Consider the following 21,855-nt stretch of genomic DNA (forward strand, 5'->3'; position numbering starts at 1 on the left):
CTAATATGTCATTTGACTTCTTGACTACTGCTTCCATGGGCGTTGACCATGGATCCAAATAAAATGGAATCCTTGACAACTTAAATTTTTTCTCCATTTATCATGGTGTTGCTTATCAGTCCAGAGTGAGGATTTCTGTTTCTGCCTAAGGCATCTGACTGCTAACCAGAAGGCTGGTGGTTCAAACCCACCAGTCACTCCTCAGAAGGAAGACTGGGCAATCTACTTCTGTAAAGATACAGCCTTAGAAATCCAAAGAAAGGTCGCTATGAGTTGGTACCGACTCGATGGCAGTGAGTTGTTTTGTTTTTTTTTGCCTTATGCTGAGGTGTAATCCATGCTGAAGGCTGCAGTCTTTGACTCATCAGTCAGTACTTCAAGTACTCTTTGCTTTCATTAAGCAAGGTTGTGCCATCTGCACATTGCTGATTGCAAACAAGTCTTTCTCCAATCCTGATGCTGTGTTCGTCTTCATATAATCCAGCTTCTCAGATTATTTTCACAGCATACAGATTGAATAAGTATGGAGAAAGGAAGGATACAACCTTAACACACACTTTTCCTGATTTTAAAATATGCAGCATCCCACTGTTCCATTCGAAAGACTGCCTCTTCATCTACATAAAGGCTCTGCATGAGCACAATTAAATGTTCTGGAACTCCCACTTTCCACAACATTGTCCATACCTTGTTATGATCCATACAGTCAAATGCCTTTGCATAGTCAATAAAACACATGTAAACATCTCTTTGCTATTTTTTGCTTTCAGCCAAGATCCATCTGACATCAGCAATGATACCTGTCATCCCACATCACCTTCTAAATCTAGCTTGAATTTCTGGCAATTCCCTGTTGATTTATTGCTGCAGCCACTTCTGAAGGAGATCTGGTGGCCTAGTGCCTAAGGCATTGGACTGTTAAACAGAAGGTTGGTGATTTAAACCCATCAGCCACTCTGTGGAAGGAAGACTGGGCAATAAACTTCTGTAAAGATTTACCACCTCAGAAGCCCAAAGGGGGTCACTGTGAGTTATAACTGACTCAGTGGCAGGGAGTTGGGTTTTGGTTTTTAGCAAAATTGTACTATTATTGATATTAATGATACTGTAGTCCTTTCACCTTCTTTTGATGGGCTTTTAACATTTTTCCACATAGAAACTTGCAATATTGCAACTTGAGGTTTGAATTTTTTCTTCTGTTCTTTCACCTTGAGAAACTCTGAGTGTGTTCTCTTTTGGTTTTTCTAATTCCAGGTCATTACACATTTCATTATAATACTTTACTTTGTCTTCTCAAGCTGTCCTTTGAAATCTTTTGTTAAACTCTCTTACTTCATCATTTCTTCCATTTACTTTAGGAGCAATTTTCAGAGTCTCATCTAATATCCATTTGGGTCTTTTCTTTCATACTTTCTTTCCTGTCTTTTTAATCATCTTTTACTTTCTTTATATATGATGTCCTTGCTGTCATCCCATACCTTGTCTGGTCTTTGGTCATTAGTGTTCAGTGAATCATACCTATTCTTCAGATGGTCTTCTAAATTCAGGTGGGACATACTCAAGGCCTTATTTTGGTTCCTGTGGACTTCAGTTTTTTTCAGCTTCAGCTTGAACTTACACATGAACAACTGATGGTCTGTTCAGCCATCAGCTCCTGGCCTTGTTCTAATTGATGATATTGAGCTTCTCCATCATCTCTTTCCACAGATATAGTCAATTTGATTACTCTGTATTCGATCCTACGAAGTCATGTATATAGTCATTTATGTGGTTGACAAAAGCTATTTCCAAATGAATAAGTCATTAGTGTTGAAAAATTCTATCATCTAATCCCTGGCATGGCTTCAGTTCCTAATATCCAATTATTCTTGAAGAAATGAAAATAACTACCACTTGATAATTATGGACTTATTGTCCATCTTCTCTTCAGCTATCTGTAAAGTAAGCACTACATAGAACTGGACTGAAGAAACTCAGAACCAATATGGATGTGATATTCAAATTAGAAGTAGAAAGTCTCAAAATCAGAGAGTTAATAATGCAACTTAATGGGAAAGCAAATGAATATAATTAAGGAGACTTGCAGTTTCAAAACAACAGCTAGATTAAGCCTATTAGTCCTTTCTTCATTTTTTCTGTTTTGATGCCATAGTTCCAACTTCTTCCAACTTCCAATGATGGATGAGCCTAGCTCTCGTTCCAAGATGAACTCAAGTGGGAAATAAGATTAAAATGGTACAGCAAAAACCCCAAGTTAAAAACAGTAAAAACGGTAAAACTAGCTTCAGAAGAAGATTACTACTCACTCCAGTGCTAAAAACTGGAATCCTGTTAATAGTATTCTGCAGTCTGCAATACTGACCTCAAGGGCTATCAAGTCAGCTGCAACAGTGCTGGTCTGGCCTGACAGCTCCAACCTTATTCCTCCTTCCTATTTCTAGTGATTTTTTTCCTGGTATTCTAGTCCGTGCTTGGGATTGAAGCCCAGACCTGAAATTCCAGTAGAGAAATTTAGCCTCACCACCTGTAATTAGATTATAGGCCAGGCAGTGTCCTAAGTGCAAAACCAACAGACAAAAATCCTTCTTTTGTATAGTTCACCGCTACCTCTATATTCAGGCTTATTGTCTGACACAGTCAAGAAGTGCCTGCCCTCTAAAATCTTGAGTGCTCTGGCCTACACATCATGGAACATCCTGGTAATCTCTTTGGGGGTCCTCCTGGTAGCCAACTGATTGTCTGGAATGTGACCAGATTTATAAAATCCCTCAGTATACTTCTCTGTTTACTTGGGAGCTCTAGTTTACTTAGTCGAAGCCTAAACTATTCTATGAAGCCAGATTGTTGTCCTTTTCCATCTAATTTCCTCTGCTGTGAATTGGGAAAAGTGTGTTTGAGCTAAGTTTAAAGTGTACTTTCAACTATAATATACCCCAAACTGGGCTTTCTCTTATGGTAGCAACTAGCCACATGTGGCTATTGAGCAACTAAAATGTGGTTGATTGGAACTGATATGAGCCTTAAGTATATAATATGTATCATATGTCAAAGATTCAGTATAAGTAATAACAATAATAATAAAAATCTCAATAATTTGAAAAATATTGTTAAATGTTGAAGTGATAACATAGATTTGTTAAATAAAAATTAATTGAAATTAATTTTAGCTGTTTCTTTTTACTTTTTCAAATGTAGTTACAATAGTGAGTCATTATTTTGAGAGATTTGCTTGTATATTTAGATATTGTATCTAAAATTGAAAGTCCCTGTTCACAGAAAAACTCTCAGCTAACAAATAATTACAGAATGATAGAAAATCCCCATTTTACAATCTCTACTAGAATAACTGATTAATGTAAGGATCATCAATGGATGCTAAAACCATTGGTAAAATGGTTGCTGGAGAAGAGGATATTCATCCAGTAACAAAAGTGGTATCCTACCCACCAGCCACTCTTTGGAAGAAAGATGAGGCGATCTACTTTCGTAGTGATACTGCCTCGGAAACTCAAGGAGGGGTCACTATGAGTCGGGTCCAACTCGACGGCAAATAACAACAACAACAACAACCCATAATTTACAAAGTATGAAGAAGACATTTTGTTAATGTGGTCACTACTTTAACAAAATGATCTAACACAGTATAGAAATAGTGCTACTGCCTAACATGTGCTGGGTGATATGTGCTACTAGGAAGTAAATACTATCTATAAAGTATTTTCTCCCAGTGTTTTATTACAAAAATTCCCAAACATACAGCAAAGCTGAAAGAATTTTATAGTGAAATTTTACTTCTATTACCTACCATTTTACTACATTTACTTTTCCACATATCAATTATTTTTTTGATATAGTTCAATAAACTACAGCTATTGATACATGCCCCTCTATATATTCTATGAGCTATTGATATATGCCCCTCTATATAATCTATGAAGTATTCTTACTAAAAAAAATCTTTAACCTGATTTCAACCAAGCAAGTCTATAATCCTAACTTCATTTATAAAAATATAAGAATAAATAAATAAATGAGTTTACTGACACCAAGAAGAAATAGATATATCCAGAATGTGGAATACTCTATGAGACTTCGGTTGATTAGATGCTCCGAAAGTTTATGCCATGAGGGAAAAAAAAAGTTTGTGTGGCTAATTACAGATTAAAGAGTCTAAAGAGACAAAATGACAAATTATAATCTGTCAACCTAAGTAGCATTCTAGTTAAGGAAAAAAAAGTACAAAAGATAGTCTTATAACTAGAAAAATGTGAATAAACTGGATAATGGAAGTATTGTTAACTCTTAAATTTTCTTAGTTGTGATAACAGGATTGTGTTTTGTTTATACTGGCAATTGACCTTACTCTTAGGAGATGAATGCTAAACTCTTGGTGGCGTAGTACCTAAGGCATTTGACTGCTAACCTGAAGACTGATGGTTCAAACCCACTAGCCACTCTTCAAAAGGAACTGCCTCGGAAACCCAAGGAGGGGTCACTATGAGTTGGATCTGACTCGACAGCTTTGAGTTATGAGGCTTATAGCTTATTTTCAAATGGTACAGCAAAAACCCCAACTACCTACCCTACTTATTTTACTTTTAAAATTTATTCTTTATTTTATCAATAAAGTTAATATAAGAAATGTTATTAATTTTTATATTCAAGAAGAAAGTAAATAGGTGTTGTTGTTGTTATGTGCTGTTGAGTCGGATCTGACATTGTGTTAATCTTTCAACTTTTTGTATACTTAAAAAAATATAAAAATAAAAAGTAGGATAGGAAAGATTAAAAAAAAAAATACTCCCTCCAAAGAAGTTGATACAGTTTTTTGGTTTCTCCTGCCTAGGCCTTTCAAACTAAGAATGTGATCTTTGAAAACAATTTTATTACAGATAATAAAAAAATATGTCTCTGTAACATTATTTCTCCTCAGAACCAATGCTATTATAAGTATTCGATATCCAATACTGAACTGGTAATTTAGTCTGTAAGCAAAACCCTTAATGCTGTGGTGTTACAGAAAAGAGTTCCAATGTAAGCTTAAAACTTGAGGTCAGGCTCATTGCCACTCATCTGTGTAATCCATGGTTATAGATATTTACTTTACTTTAGATTTTATGTTATAAATCATTTATCAAAAGTATCTTATGATAAATGTTACTTATTTCTGGTAAGTTTAGATACAAAGATTTTTGTGATCTTCTTTTCCCTTAAGATTTCATTCTACTTTCCAAACTACTCCTGCTCCTGAAAGTCATCCTAATGTCTAAGGATACATTCAACTGAATTAGAAACAAGAAATCATTGTTGTTGTTGTTTGCCATCGAGTCGGCACCCGACTCATAGCGACCCCTCCTTGGGTTTCCGAGGCAGTATCACTACGGAAGTAGGAATGCCCAACCTTCCTTCCGAGGAGTGGCTGGTGGGTTTGAACCGCCAGCCTTCTGGTTAGCAGTCAAGTGACTTAGCCACTATGCTACCAGAGCTCCTAGCAGAGTTTATTGGCTATGATAGAGCATGAACTAAATAAAAATATTAAATTTTTATTACTAATTAAAGCAAGAAATTCAAAAAAGGACAGGGGATCTTAAGTGTGAACCTAGAATTATGGAAAATATCAACCACTGACAATCATGATCTTTCTTTCAATTTATGGTTAGAAATAGCATATAACCTGGAAGCAAAGAGACACCTTGGAGGGTGTAGGGAAATGACTAGATAATAAGCTAAATTTTATTACAACTAGGGCTTAAGCTTTACAGTAAACAGTGTTTTTTTGCATAAAAGAACACCAGTAAGGTTTATGAAACCACCTTACTGAAGACAAGCCAGCAGATTGATTCAATATAAATATATTTGTCTTGTTTCAAATGCAATTAAAAAAAAATTTACCTGGGTTTGTCTTCTCAAGTTGATACCATCGATAAAATGCCCTCTTCTTCTGTTCACTCAGGTCTGATCCCTGCTGCAAAAGCCAATGAGAGATCCGGCTCTGACTAATACCTAAAAAGAAAGAGAAACAGCTTTTGGGAACTACTGAAATTAAAGTGAAGTTAAAGGGAGTTCTGTTAGTTCTAGGTTACTGAGTACTTTATTCTCTGTGTTATTCAAAAGGAAGCTGTAACTTGAGTGAACTTTTAAATATTGGGCTTCTTTGCAAAGGTTGGCTTCATTGATTAGGATACACTCAGAAATAATCAATGAGAGGTTAAAGCATTTTATTAATCAAGATTTGACAGTGATCTCTAATATCAATTTTCAAATCAGGTCCAAGATTCCTAAGTAATAGTTATTTGTCAGAAGTTGATAATTTCTGTGCTCCTTCAACCACCCTGCCTACCCCCTTTCAGAATGTTAGAACTTTTACCAGAAACTGAAAAGAAAAAAATCAAGTTAGCAAGTTCTGCTACTCAGTATTAATAATGGTAAAAAGATTGAGGGGTTGAGAATGAAGAGGTCATTGAAAATACTGTCATCAATAAGGTTTCTGCCTTATTTGTTAACTCATTTGGGCATTTTTAGATGTGTTACCACACATTATTCTTTAGGGTTGCATAGTATTCCACTGTGTGTATGTGCCATAGTTTGGATGGATAACAAAGGATTGGCAGACTTTTAAAGTTATTCTGAAATATGATCACTTAAGAAATTTCAAGAGCTAAAGACAGTCTTCCAATGCATATGCTTAAGAAAAAAATGAACAGACTATAAAGTAATAGCTGTCTGCTGCCATCAAGAAGCTCTGGACAGTAATTAAGGAGAACAACATTCACATGGGGGCGGGGAGACATCTTACATATTTTCACCTTTCTCGTATGAGAATCACATGTTCATTCATTATAGCTATTGCAAAAATGAATAATACAACATAAAACTGGCATAAGCAAAGGTTAATCAGAAAATCCAAACTGTCATATAAGCCCACAAGACACTTTCAAAATGACCATTCAGCTATCATATGGGGTTAATAATATCTATATCCTCTCAAAGAATTACTTATGGTAACTGGGTATTACTGAGTATCACCTGGGCCAATACCTGTTTAAACCTGTAATACACACCAGGAAATGTGGTTATAATGAAGTAATCACACCCTCTAACATAAGAAGACACAGGAGGTCAGGTGATCACACTTAACTCACTAAAAGCAAGCATATTTTCACATACTTTAATAAACCTATGCTGAAAGAAAATTTGCAGAGATGAGGGAGGAGAGTGTCAAACCTAAGAAGTGGGAAGCAATGTTCTCAAACTGGAATCATCTTTCAAGGGGTAAAATAATTTACTAAAAATTAATAATTTAAATAACTATTATTATTTTATTTTTATTAAAAAGTTAATAACTTAAGTAATTCAAATGTTGAAGGTGTTGGCAGCTGGCACTATCTGTTTCTTCTTAGAGAATGCAAATTGTTCTGGAAAAATAAATCAGCTGTATTTAGCACTGCTTTCATGAAAAGTCCAGTTTCAAATTTTGTATTTTTTACAGTATTTTTATGTGTGTGTGTGATTTGAGTGAAAGTTTACAAAGCAAGTTCACTTTCCATACAGCATTTCACATACACTTTGTCTCATGATACTGACTACAATTTACCACAATGCAACAGCTCCCCTCCCACATCATTCCGATAGTTACCTCTTCCCTATGTCTATCTCTCCATTCACTCCTGCCCCCTGAGCTGTCTCCCTGTGCATAAACACCTCTTCTTTCTCCCACGATTGTTCTCTTCAAGGAGTCTATCTACCTAGTGTAAATGTTCCCTTCATATGCCTGTCTTTTGTTTGGCTGGAAGTCACAGGTGTGGGTTCAATTCCAGACCTGAAGGGCAGCTAGGGGCCATGGTCTCAGTGGTTCCACCAGGCTCTATCAGACCAGCAAACCTGGTGCCCCATCCCCCCCCTTTTTTTTCCAAATGACTTTGAGTTTTGTTCCACATTGTTCTTCAACTCTATCCAGGATCTCTTACACAGATCCCCCTCCAAGTGGTTGACAGTGGTAGCCAGGCACCATCTAGTTCTTCTGGTCTCGCAGTCATATAGGCTGAGGATCGCATGATGTACTAGTCACTTGGACTAATTGTTTCCATGAATCTTTGGTTTTCTTCATTCTTCTCTGCTCTGGACAAAGAGAGACCCATTGTTGTACCTAGATGGTCGCTCGCAAGCTTTTAACATAACAGTCGCTACTTGCCAAAGTAGGAGTGGAACAATGTTTTGCGTAATATGTTATGCCAATTGAGCTTGATGTCCCCTGTAACTATGTCCCAAGACCACAGGTTCAACTACTCACTCCCTCTTGGTAGCTGGCTGTGGCCAAGAAGTGACTACAACCTTGTCTCCTGTCAGCTCTACTATACACCTGGGAATTCTTACAGAACATACAAATATACGTGTAGAACCATTGTCTGCCAACCCTATACATGGTCATGGGTACATTCCCCCCCTGCATAGACATACCTAGTAGTTCAGCCTGTCTATCCACCTACCTGTGTTTGCCTTCACTGACAACACATTACTGTGTATGCAAAAGGGTTCATCTTTGTTGTCTGCACCTTCCATGTACCTCTGTCTTCCTCTTCCTCAATGCCACCATGCTGATCACTCACATGTGGTACACTGCCTTCTCTTCACCCAAATCAACACTTATCTCTGACCTATCTAACAGTGTTCCCTACCCTCTCCTCCCACTTCTGGTAACCAACAAAGAAAATTTCCTTCCATATAGAAACCTTTCCTTGTCTTTTTACAATTACAGACTAATATAATATTTGTCCTTCTATGATTGACTTATTTCACTCAGCATAATATCCTCCAAGTTCATCTACCTTATGAGGTCTTTTGCAGATTCTATGTTATTCTTTAGGGTTGCATAGTATCCCATTGTGTGTATGTGCCATAGTTTGGGTATCCATTCCTCAGTTGATGGACACCTAGGTTGTTTCCATCTTTTGGCTATTTTTTACATTACTTTTAAGCAATAGTTAAGAAATTGTCTACCAGCATGAAATCAAAACTCCTTTCCCTGTGAAGAAAATAAGTATTTTATATGGATTCTTTAAAAACAGAAGGAATTTAAGGAAAATCTGTTTAAAAGAATATATTGGCTCTGGTAATTTCTACATTAAATTTTGCTAACACAGATCACACAGAGAGCAATCCACAGAGCCCTTTAAATGTTAGAGCTGTCCAGATTCTGGGGCTCTGTTATAGTAGGGGAGGGAAGAAAAAGCTAAATGGCCATCAAATGGAGATTGGTTTAAATTATCATCTATTCACATGATAAAATACTAGGCAGACCTTTAGCCTTCCTTCCGAGGAGTAGCTGGTGGGTTTGAACCTCCAGCCTCTGGTTAGCAGTCAAGTCCCTTAGGCACTATGCTACCAGAGATCCTTAGTATATGTTGTTGTTGTTATGTGCCATAGAGTCGGACCCGACTCATAGCGACCCCTCCTTGGGTTTCCGAGGCTGTATCACTACGGAAGTAGATTGCCCATCTTTCTTCTGAGGAGTGGCTGGTGGATTTGAACTGCCAGCCTTCTGGTTAGCAGTCAAGTGCCTTAACCTCTATGCTACCAGAGCTCCTTAGTATATAGGCAACAGAAATGTGTACATACACAATAAAAATGTTTAAAAGACATGTATGCAATGCTCATGCCAGCATTATTCTATAGGCCCAAAACCCAAACAACTGGAATGTTCATCAATAGAAGAATGCATACATTGCTGTATTCATGCATTTTACTACAGAACACTATACAATGGAAACTACAAACTACTATAATGCAACCACATGGAGAAACCCCACAAAAATAAGGTTGACTAAAAGAAGCGAGACACAAATTAGTATAACTGTATGATTCAATTTATATAAATTCAAGAACACAGGCACAACTAATCTATATATATGGAAATGTGAATAATGATTACCTATGGTTTGGGGCCACCACTTGTCTGTCAGTTTGTCAAATTGTGGTGGCTTATATGTTGCTATAAAGCTGGAGATTATGCCACTGGTATTTCAAATATCAGCAGGGTCACCCATGGTATACAGGTTTCAGCAGAGCTTCCAGACTAAGACAGACTCAGAAAAAGGAAAGAGCCATCCACTTCTCAAAGTACTAGCAAGTGAAAACTTTTATGAATAAAAGTGAAACACTGTCTGATGTATTACTGGAAAACTTTATGAACAGCCCAGAAACACTGTCTGACACAGTGTCGGAAGATAAGCCCCTCAGTCGAAGGCACTCAAAATATGACTAGGGAAGAGCTGCCAACTCAAAGTAGAGTCAATCTTACTGACGTGGATAGAGTATACCTTTCGGGACCTCCATTTACTGGTGGAGCACAACTCAAAATGGGAAGAAACAGCTGCAAACATCCATTAATAACTGGAATATGGAATGTACAAAGGGAACTTTGGTGTCATAGTGCCTAAGGCATTTGCCTGCTAACCAGAAGGTTGACAGTTCAAATCCACCAGCCACTCCACAGAAGGAAGACTGAGTAATCTACTTCCATAAAGATTTACCAACTCAGAAACCCAAAGGGGGTTGCCATCAGTAGGAATCAACTTGATGGCAGTGAGTTTGGTTTTTGGTTGGTTTAGTGACCTGATGGACTGGTTTTGGCTACTCTGAATCAGACAAGCATATGATCTACTATGTTGGGAATGACAAACTAACGAGGAGTGGAGTGGCATTCACCGTCACAAAGAATGTTTCAAAATCTATCCTGAAGTACAACGCTGTCAGTGAGAGAATAATATCCATATACCTATAAAGGAAGACCAGTTAATACTACTATTACTAAAATTTATGCACCAATCTCCAAAGCCAAAGATAAGAAAAACTGAAGATATTTACAAACTTCTGCAGCCTGGCATTGACCAAACACGCAATCAAGATGTACTGATGATTACTGGTAACTGGAATGCAAAAGTTGGAAACAGAGAAGAATCACCACTAGTTAGAAACTATGGCCTTGGTGATAGAAATAATGTCAGAATCACATGATAGAATTTTCAAGACTGACTTATTCACTGCATATATCTTTTTTCAGCAACATAAATGGCGGCTATACACATGGACTTCACTGGATGGAATACACAAGAACCAGATCAACTACATCTGCAGAAAGAAGCAATGAAGAAGCTCAGTATCTTCAGCCAAAAATAAGGCCAGGAGCTGATGGTGGAACAGACCAATTGGCCATATACAAGTTCAAGCTGAAGCTGATGATAATAAAACAAGTCCACAAGAGCCAAAATATGACCTTGATTATATATATCCCACCTGAATTTAGAGACCATATGAAGAACAGATTTGATGCATTGAACACCAATGACCAAAAACCAGACAAACTGTGGGATGACATCAAGAATATCTCATCTGAAGAAAGCAAAAGGTCATTAAAAAGACAGGAAAGGAAGAAAAGACCAAAATGGATGTCATTAGAGATTCAGAAACTTGCTCTTGAATGGAGAGTAACCAAAGTAAATGGAAAATATGGTAAGATAAAAGAGCTCAACAGAAGATTCAGAGTAGTTTGAGAAGACAAAGTCAATTATTATAAAGAAAACTGCAAAGACCTGGAGTTAGAAAACCAAAAGGAAAGAACATGCTCAGCATTTCTGAAACTGAAAGAGCTGAAGAAAAAAAAATCAAGCCTCAATTTGCAATACTGCAAGATTCCATGGGCAAAATATTGAATGATGCAGGAAACATCAAAAGAAGATGGAAGGAATACACAGAGTCACTGTACCAAAAAGTACTGGTCAATATTTACCTATTTCAAGAGATGGCATATGATCAAGAACCAATGGTATTGAAGGAAGAAGTAGAAGATGCACTGAAGGAATTGGTGAAGAACTAGGCTCCAGGAATTGGCAGAATATCCATTGAGATGTTTCAAGAAACTGATGCCACACTTAACTTATCTATGCCAAGAAATCTGAAGACAGCCCCTTGACCAACTGACTAGAACAGATCCATATTTGCACCCATTCTAAAGAAAGGTGATCCAACAGAATATGGAAATTATCAAACAATATCATTAATATCACATTCAGGTAATATCTTGGTGAAGATAATTCAAAATGGGTGCAACAGTGTAATTACGGAGAACTTTCAGAAATGCAAGTTGGATTCAGAAGAGGACGAGGAACAAGATATATAATTGCTGATATCAGATGGATCTTGGCTGGAAGCAAAGAATACCAGAAAGATGTTTACTTGTGTTTTATTGACTCCGCAAAAGCATTTGACCGTGTGGATCATAACAAATTATGGATAACACTGAGAACAGGAATTCTGGAACACTTAATTGTGCTCATGGGGAACTTGCACATAGACCAAGAGGCTGTCGTTCAAATAGAAAAAGGTGATACTGCATGGTTTAAAATCAGGAAGGTTGCGCATCAGGACTGCATCCTTTCACAATACTTATTCAATCTGTATGTTCAGCAAATAACCTGAGAAGCTGGACTATACAAAGAAGAACGTAGTATCAGAATCAGAGGAAGACTCATTAACAACCTGTGATATGCAGACAACATAATAACCCTGCCAACTGAAAGTAATGATGACATGAAGGACTTACTGGTGAAGATTAAAGACTACAGTCTGCTGTATGGATTACACTTCAACACAAAGAAAAAGAAATCCTCACAACTGGACCAATAAGCAGCATCACAGTTAGTGGAGCAAAGACTGAAGTTGTCAAAGATTACTTGATTCCACAAACACCACCAACAGAAGCAGCAGTCAGGAAATCAGATGACATATTACATTGGGCAAATCTGCTACAAAAGACCTCTTTAAAGTGCTGAAGAGCAAAGATATCTCTTTGAAGACTAAGATGCACCTAACCTAAGCCATGGTATTTTCAATAGCCCCATATGCATGTAAAAGCTGGACAATGAATAAGGAAGATGGAAGAAGAGCTGATGCTTTTGAGTTGTGGTGTTGGCAAAGAATAATAAAAGTATGGACTGACAGAAGAATGAACAAATCTGTCTTGGAAGAAGTGCACCCAGAATGCTCCTTGGAAGCGAGAACAGCCAGACTCACTTACTTTGGCCACGTTCTTAGAACAGACCATTCCCTGGAGAAGGACACTTTGTAAAGTGGAAGGTCAGCAAAAAAGGGGAAGACCCTCAATGAGATGGATTGACACAGTGGCTGAGATGATGGGCTCAAGCATAGTAAAGGTTATGAGCATGGCACAGAATCAGGCAGTGTTTCATTCTGTTGCACATAGGGTCCCTACAAGTCAGAGCCTCCTCGATGGTACATAACAACAAAAACATGGTTTGAGGGAAGAAGGTGAATTACTAAAAGATAGTATAACAGAGATTTATGGGGTGATGCACATTGCTTATTATTTTGATCTGGGTGATGGTTATATGAGTGTGTTTACTTGGTTCTGTAAATACGTAAGATTTCATTCTACTTTCCAACCTACTCTTGCTCCTGAAAGTCATTGTGGCAGCTTCATTTTAATGTCTAAAGATATATTGAACTGAATTAGAAACAGAAAATCTAAAAAAAAAAAAAAAGTACATGGATAAATATTAATATGGAAAGATGCCCATGACATAGAGTATTTTATGAATACATAAAATGTATTTTATGAATATATATTTATACAACCAAAAGATGAACAAGAAATTTATAATGGCAGATTCTTCCTACATGTATACCTCAAGCGTTTTCTTGACCTTTCTACAAATATGTTTTAATTTAACTTCTAAAATTTTTAGCTATTGCCCTTAATACTACATATCTTATTTGTTGTTTTTGTAAACAAGTGTATCATTACATTAAGTTAAATAACGCAGAGGTAAAAAAAAAAAAAAAAAAGTTTACCTTCACAGTTAAGCAATGTTACTAGTTGTTTGACAGTTTGCTATACTTAACTATTGTCATAAAACAAAGGCAGAGGAAGAATATTGTTCTGTCTAGTATATGTATGAAGAGACAAACTGTAAGAGCTTCTTCCTTATAAATCTAATTTCAGTTTCCATACAATAAATGTAGAAAACAAAATAATGAAGCAGATAGATTTTCCAGAAGAGGAACTATAAAAAACAAATACGCACAATGATAACACGTTCAGTGATTTTTCTTAGTGAGCAGTGTATTGGTAGGTAAGGTTTGTTTAACTCATCCTGTATTCTTATCTTTGAGTTGACATGTCTGCTGGTGTTGTAGTGCCTAAGGCATCTGACTCCTAACCAGAAGGTTGGCAGTTCAAACCCACCAGCCAGTCCATGGAAGGAAAACTGGGCAATCTACTTCCATGAAGATTTACCACCTTGGAAACCCAAAGGGGGTCGCTATGAGTCAGAACTGTCTTGATGACAGTGAGTTTAGTTTTGGTTTTATTCCTTCTGGAGTTAATACATGTCTTTGGAACTTCAGTTGAGTTTAAAAGAGCTTCTTGCTGGCAGCTTTGGTACTTCTCCTTGGAAGAAAAGTTCTTAACTTCTCTCTTCCTACCTCTCAGGGCTGAAGGAAATGTCATCTCCACTAATGTACCTCCTCAAAAACCTCTTTTTATCTTTCACCGGTTACCAAAGCAATTTACATATAACCTTCATACACTGAGAGACTAACTATGATTAATAAGGAAGTAATCATATTTTATTCTAAGTATGAAGAAAAAAAAGCCTTCATGTCAGCTTCATTCACATTGTTTTCTGACCTCACTTACATTTTGGCCCCTTTCAGTTCCTCTAATGCCAAACTCCCTTCCACTAGAGGGCTCTCCATCATAACCCATTCTTGTCAAACTCCTGAATACAACAAACACACTTAAATGTTTCATCTTCCTGCATATAACTTTACTGTATGTACAATAAGACACTAATGAGACAGTCACATCATCTTCATCCTTGAAATGCTGGACATAATTACTTAAGTGCCTTTTCTGTCCGTTTCAGGGGGGTGCTTTGTTAGCTCCTTGTAGGTTCATGTCCCCAGGTTCCTTATTTAAGCAACTTTTATACACTCTTCCCTTTGTCATCTCAGTTATTAACAACTGTGATTTAAAATATCATTTAAATGCCAGTGACTTCCACAGCACCAGACTGTTGTTTCAAACCACCTCCTAGAGACTTCTATGAGAATTCCCCACAGGTACCTCAGCATAATAAACTTATTTCATGATCCGTTTCCTCAAATCTGCTCTTCTACCTGTGTCCATTTCATTTTTTACTCTATTTCACTCTCAACTTCCACATGCTTACAAAATCCAATCAATTTCTCTCCCTAAAAATACCTTCATGTTCTCTCCAACTCCCATTCCCAAGGAGATTCTTTGCCTCTCCTGCCTGAGATACTATAATAACTTTGATCAAAACAAAACAAAACAAACAAAAATCCAAGCCATCTAAGATACATAAAGTGCAAAAATCCTCAAAATTAGGTCATTTTAAATCAGAAGATTATTTCATCATAGTTGAAAGAGTGAAACATCCTTCTTCAATTTTTTATTTGATAACTACTCATTTCTATAATCCACCTACCACAGTGCAACAAGTTGTATTTTTTAAAATTTAAGTTAAAACATTCCTTCTCTATAAACAGTCAAATAATGTATAAATAGACAGAGGAAAAAAGTTCTTCCTCTATCTGTCCCTTTCTCTTATTCCCTAAACTAGAGCTATCTCTGGTTACTTGAGTATAAATCTTTCCACACTTGATCCTATGCATTTAATATACAAATGTGCATATATATACATCTAGACTTTTCACACATACACACACAGACACACACACTTGAGGTTTTTCCATACATAGTAACTTATTTTTCTCATGCAATATGTTGGAACTTTCTCATGTAGAATATTGTAAATCTTCCTCATTGTAACTACCTGGTATTCTATATAACCAATGTATCATAATTAATTTAAACATTTATCCAATTATTAGAGCTTTCATTGTTGCTAATGTTTTACTATTATAAATGATTCAATGAACACCTTGCATATGAAATAAATATTTCTTGCAGTGAAGTGCAGTGAGTTACTAGCCATGGTCTTTGTGACTCCCCAAATGATTGGGTGGGACTATACAAATGTAAGGGAGCTCTGGTAGCATAGTGGCTAAGGCACTTGACTGCTCACCAGAAGGCTGGCGGTTCAAACCCACCAGCCACTCCTCGGAAGGAAGGTTGGGCAATCCTACTTCCGTAGTGATACTGCCTCGGAAACCCAAGGAGGGGTCGCTATGAGTCGGGGCCGACTCGACGGCAAATAACAACAACAACAACAACATACAAATGTAAACTCTGGTAGCAAAGCGCCTAAAGCATTTGATTGCTAACTAGAAGGTTGGTGGTTCAAACCCACCAGCCACTCAGCATAAGCAAGCCTGGGCAATCTACTTCTGTAAAGATTTACTGCCTTGGAAACTCAGTGGGGGTTGCTATGAGTTGGAATCAACTTGATGGCAGTGGATTGCTCTGTTGGTGTTTTTTTTTTTTTTTTTAATGCAAATGTGAAGTGCTTGTGGCCTGGCCCACAAGAGGTTAGCTTGTTAATAATGTAAATGAGGTGCATGGTACCATTGTAGGGGTGGGACCATGGATATAAGGTATATGGAACCCAAATGTGGGGATTAGTCAGTTTTGACATCCCTCTAGGCTTAAAATGAGCCATCCTAGAGGCAGAGGGGGGGAATCTCACTACCATCAAGAAAGAAGAGTACATTCTTAGACCCAAGATTCCTGCACTGGACCTCCCTGACTCAGGAAACAGAGAGAGACAGAGCCACAACATTTAACAGAGAGATGGCAGGAAGATGGTTGCAGCAGAACCAAGAGACTGGCATGAGACAGGTGGGCTTCCTCACCAATGCAGCAAAGCTGAGTGCCTTTGGGCAGGAGGCTTGCTGGAAGAGTGCAGTGCCTATTGGCAGAGCTAAAAGAGCTATGTAACACTTGCCTGAGCAGAAGCCAAGGCCAGAGAGAAGTGTGTCTATGGCACAGGTTAGAAGAAGCTGATCTGACTGAAGAATTGTATCCTGAGTCATTTCTGATCCTGAATTGTAACCTGTTCCTTCTCCAATAAATCCCATAATCCTGAGTATTGTCTGTGAGTTCTGTGTGGCCAATGCAATAAATTATTGAACCCAGTAGATAATTAGAGAGAGCAATGAGATGGAGGATTGGTGTCAGAATTGGTAAAAAGGATGGAGGGTGGAGGCATGTGTGACCTCTACCTCATAGGAATCATCAGCTTTGGGCTGCTGATGTTGTTCTGGAACCTCCTTCCCTCTTGTGAAGTTAGAGTAGGTCAGATGACACTGTCTCCATGTCCTTTCTGACCTTTTTCCTTATTACCTATACAAGAGATATACTTGATTACTTGAGTATAAATCCTTTCAGACTTGTTCCTATGAATTTCATACACAAACATGTGCATGTATGTGTATACACACACATACACACATCTACTTTCTTTCTATAGACAGTAATATACTTTTCTTACATACTGTCTTGACATTTTCTCATGCGGAATAAATACTAGGAATCTTCTTCATTCTAATGACCACCTGGTATTCTATATAACCAACATATCATAATTAAACATTTATCCAATTATTAGAGATTTCAGTTGTTGCTAATGTTTTACCATTATAAACAATGCAATGAACACCTTATACATATTTTAAGCACATGAAATAATTCTTCAGGGCAGATTCACAGGAATAAAAATTTTTACTCATAGTGTAAAAGCAGAAATTATACTACCAAAATTCAGACCAAAATTCCTAACAAACTGTCCAAGAAAGGAGAATGTACCCAATTTTATGCGCTAATAGTGGTAAGAATTTTCCCTGTATCTTCAACATTATGGAATATTATGAAATAGTTTTTAGAAAGTCTAAATTTCTATTCGTAAACATAATACATGCTCCCTATAGAAAAATCTTAACAATTCAGAAGGAAATATTAAGAAATTGTTTTAAAAAACTCACACACCCACCCAAATTCTTAGCACTTAGAAATAACAACACTCATTTCATGATTACCTCAAGCATAAATTAATAGATTATGAAGAAATGATTGATGAGATCATACTATAAACAGAAATTTTAAAACTAAAAATAATAAATTTAGTTTGCCTTAACCGTGACAAAAGAAAAATTTATTATATGATTTCATTTTTAGGAAAAATCTAGAATAGACAAATCCATTAAGACAAAAGATTAGTGGTTAGCAAGGGCTAGGAGAGAGGAGAACAGGGAATTTAAAAAAAAATTCAGACATCTTTGAGAATTTAAATGCAAATAAAGTTTGAGGTACACAAAATTCTACTTAGAGGGTAAAAAGAAAAAAAAAAAGTTTTAAACTAGAATGAAAATGAAAGATCAACTAACACTTAAGTAAATGTCTGATAGCAGATGATAGCAGAAACAGGAAACGAAGTCCCAAAAAAAACCTTCCAAAACAAAGAAAAAGAATTATTCAAAAACATTACAAGGTTAGAAGCATCATTGTTTTGACTTTTAGAAACTATCTAATGGCTCCTATATGAGCCCTGATGACACAGTGGTTAAAGCACTTGGCTGTTAACCAAAAAGTCAGTAGTTTGAACCCACCATCTGCTTTGTGGGAGAAAGATGTGGTAGTTTGCTTCTATAAATATGTACTGTCTTGGAAACCTTATGGGACAGTTCCGCTCTGTTCTATAGGGTCACTATGAATCTGAATCTACCTGTTATCAATGGGGGAGGAATGGCTCCTGGCTAAGAAAGAGGAGAAAATTAGCATACTGAAGTAGCCCACTTCCAAGTTAACCCCCAATAAAACCCTCTCTTCTGGTATTCCCATCTTTGTGGAATGTCCTCCTCCACTGGAGCAGGGTTGTTATGTGCAACTAATAGATGATGGCAGAAATGATACTATGTGACTTCTGAGGTCATGAAAGGAATGACTTCTACCTTGCTCTCTCTCTTAGATCACTGGTACTGGGGGAACCCAAAATCCATGTCATGAGGACACTTAAGCGGTCCTATGAACAAGTCAATCTAGTAAGACACTGAAGCCTTCTTACAGCCATGCAGGCGAGCAATCTTGGAAGAGGATCCTTTAGCCCCATTCAAGCTTTTAGATAACTATAATCTCATGAGATATTGGACCACAATGACCTACTTAAGATATTCCTTGATTCTTTACCTTTAGAAACTGAGTGAGATAAAGGATTATAGCTAAAGTTGCTAACTTTTATGCATCAATAAGATAACTAATACACATTTTACTCTACCCATCTTCCATCCTAGTCTTTGCAACCAACTCTTGACATTTGCAAGGTATTTTTATACAGTAAACATTTTTGTGAGGCTGGCACAGGACCGGACAGCGTTTCATTCTGCTGTGCATAGGGTCGCTATGAGTCGGAGATGATTTGATGGCACCTAATGACAACAACAACAAACATTTATAATCTAGTTGAAGCTGAAGAAAATTAAAACGAGTCCGCAAGAACCAAAATAACTGATTATATCCTACCTGAACCTACAGACCATCTGAAGAATAGATTTGATGAACTGAACACCAATGACTGAAAACCAGACGAGTTGAGGGATGACATTAAGAACACAATACATGAAGAAAGCAAAAAAGTCATTAAAAAGAAAGAAAAGAACAAAATGGATGTGATGTCAGAAGAGACTCTGAAACTTGCTTTTGAATAAGGAGTAGCTAAAGCAAATGGAAGAAATAACGAAATAAAAGAGCTGAACAGAAAATTCCAAAGGGTGGCTGGAGAAGACAAAATAAAATATTATAATGAAATGTGCGAAGACATAGAATTAGATAACCAAATGTGAAGAACATGTTCAACATTTCTCAAGCAGAAAAAAATGAAGAAAAAATTCAAGCCTCGAGTTCCAATACTGAAGAATTCTATCGGCAAAATATTGAACGATGCAGGAAGCATCAGAAGAAGATGGATGGAATACATAGAGTCACTGTAGCAAAGAGAACTGATCAATGGTCAGCCACTTGAGGAGGTAGCATATGATCAAACAACAATCTTACTGAAAGAAAAAGTCCAAGCTGCTCTGAAGGCATTGGCGAAAAACATGGCTCTAGGAACTGGAAGAATAGATACTGAGACATTTCAACAAATGGATGCAATGCTAGAGGCATTCATTTGTTTATGCCAAGAATTTAGAAGACAGCTACCTGGCGAACCAACTGGGACAGATCCGTATTTGTGCCCATTCCAAAGAAAAGTGATTCAAGAGAATGTGGAAATTAATGAACCATGTAATTTTATCACACAAGTAAAATTTTGCTGAAGACAATTCAAAAATGGTTGCAGCATGGCAATGATGAGGAACTGCCAGAAATTCAAGCCAGATTCAGAAGAGGGTGTGGAATGAGAAATATCATTGCTGATGTCTGAAGGATCTTGGCTGAAAGCAAAGAATACCAGAAAGATGTTTACCTGTGTTTTATTGACTATGCAAAGGCATTCAAATGTGCGGATCATAACAAATAACAGGTAACACTGTAAAGAATAGAAATGCCAGAACTATTAATTGTACTTTTGAACAGAATAAGGGAATAATGAATGGTTTAAAATCAGGAAGGTATGTCCCAGAATTTCAACCTTTCACCATACTCATTCAATCTGTATGCTGATCAAATAATCCAAGAAACTGGACTATGTGAAGAAGAAAGTAACATCAGGATTAGAGGAGGAGTCATTAACTACCCACGATATGGAGATGACACCTTGCTTGCTGAAAGTGAAGATGACTTGAAGCACTTATTGATTAAGATTAAAGATTACAGTCCACAGTATGGATTACACCTCAACATAAAGAAAATGAAAATCCTCACAACTGGACCAATAGCAGCATCAAGATACATGGAGAAAAGATTGAAGTTGTCAGATTTCACATAACTTGGTTCCATAATCAACACTAATGGAAGCAGCAGTCAAGGAATCAGATGATGTACTGCAACGAGAAAGTCTGGTGCAAAAGACCTTTATAAAGTGTTAAACAGCAAAGATGTCACTTTGAAGACTAAGATGCACCTAACCAAAGCCATGATATTTTCAATCGCTTTGTACACATGGTGAAAGCTGGAAAATGACGAAGACAGACCACAGCAGAATTGATGCTTCTGAATTGTGGTGCTGGTGAAGAATACTGAAAATACCTTGGGCATAAGAATAAACAAATCTGTCTTGGAGGAAGTATAGCTAGAATGCTCCTTAAGCCTTAAGTGAGAATCCAGACTTCATCTCATGCACTTTGGTCATGTTACCAGAAGGGACTAGTCCGTGGAGTATGATATCCTGCTTGGTAAAGTGGAGGGTCAGTGAGAAAGCAGAAGATGCTCAATGAGATGGACTGACAAAGTGGTTGTGACAATAGACTCAACCATAACAAAGATTATAAGGATAGTGCAAGACCAGATAGTGTTTCATTCCACTGTACGCAGGAATGCTATGTGTCAGAACTGACAACTAACAAAAACATTTATAGTACATTCAGAATTCTTAATTCCCATAGTTTTTGTCCAGCTCTATGTTTAAAGAGATTCAAGGTTCAACACAAAGTTTCCAGTTTTCTATTCCTAAGTTCTGTATTTTTATTTTCAATTCAGGTATATTTTACATTAAAAAAATAATAAGAAGTAGTAGTGAGTTTCAACAAATGTATATATCCATGTAACTACCACACAAATAAAGATATGTTATTTCTATGCGCCCTAAAAGGTCTCTCTTTGCTCCTTTACAGACAGTATCTATGTTCTGTATTTTTCATTTAACTTTCAGTTGCCCATGTTCTTCACCAAAAGGTTTTTTCCAACAAAAACTTATTAGTGCT

General features: G+C 37.0%; 1 protein-coding gene across 1 annotated transcript in view; it reads right to left on the reverse strand.

The window, feature by feature from the left end:
* Positions 1-21,855, reverse strand: part of HMBOX1 (homeobox containing 1) — a 162,712-nt gene that overhangs the window by 63,645 nt on the left and 77,212 nt on the right. The window contains exon 4 of the mRNA XM_042780670.1: positions 5,893-6,003. Coding sequence (XP_042636604.1) covers positions 5,893-6,003 — 111 coding nt within the window. The remainder of the gene's footprint in view (positions 1-5,892; positions 6,004-21,855) is intronic.

Source organism: Orycteropus afer, unplaced genomic scaffold (genome assembly GCF_000298275.1).
Source record: "Orycteropus afer afer isolate SDZICR_OR568_19922 unplaced genomic scaffold, OryAfe1.0 scaffold00053, whole genome shotgun sequence".
NCBI classification, from domain to species: Eukaryota; Metazoa; Chordata; class Mammalia; order Tubulidentata; family Orycteropodidae; genus Orycteropus; species Orycteropus afer.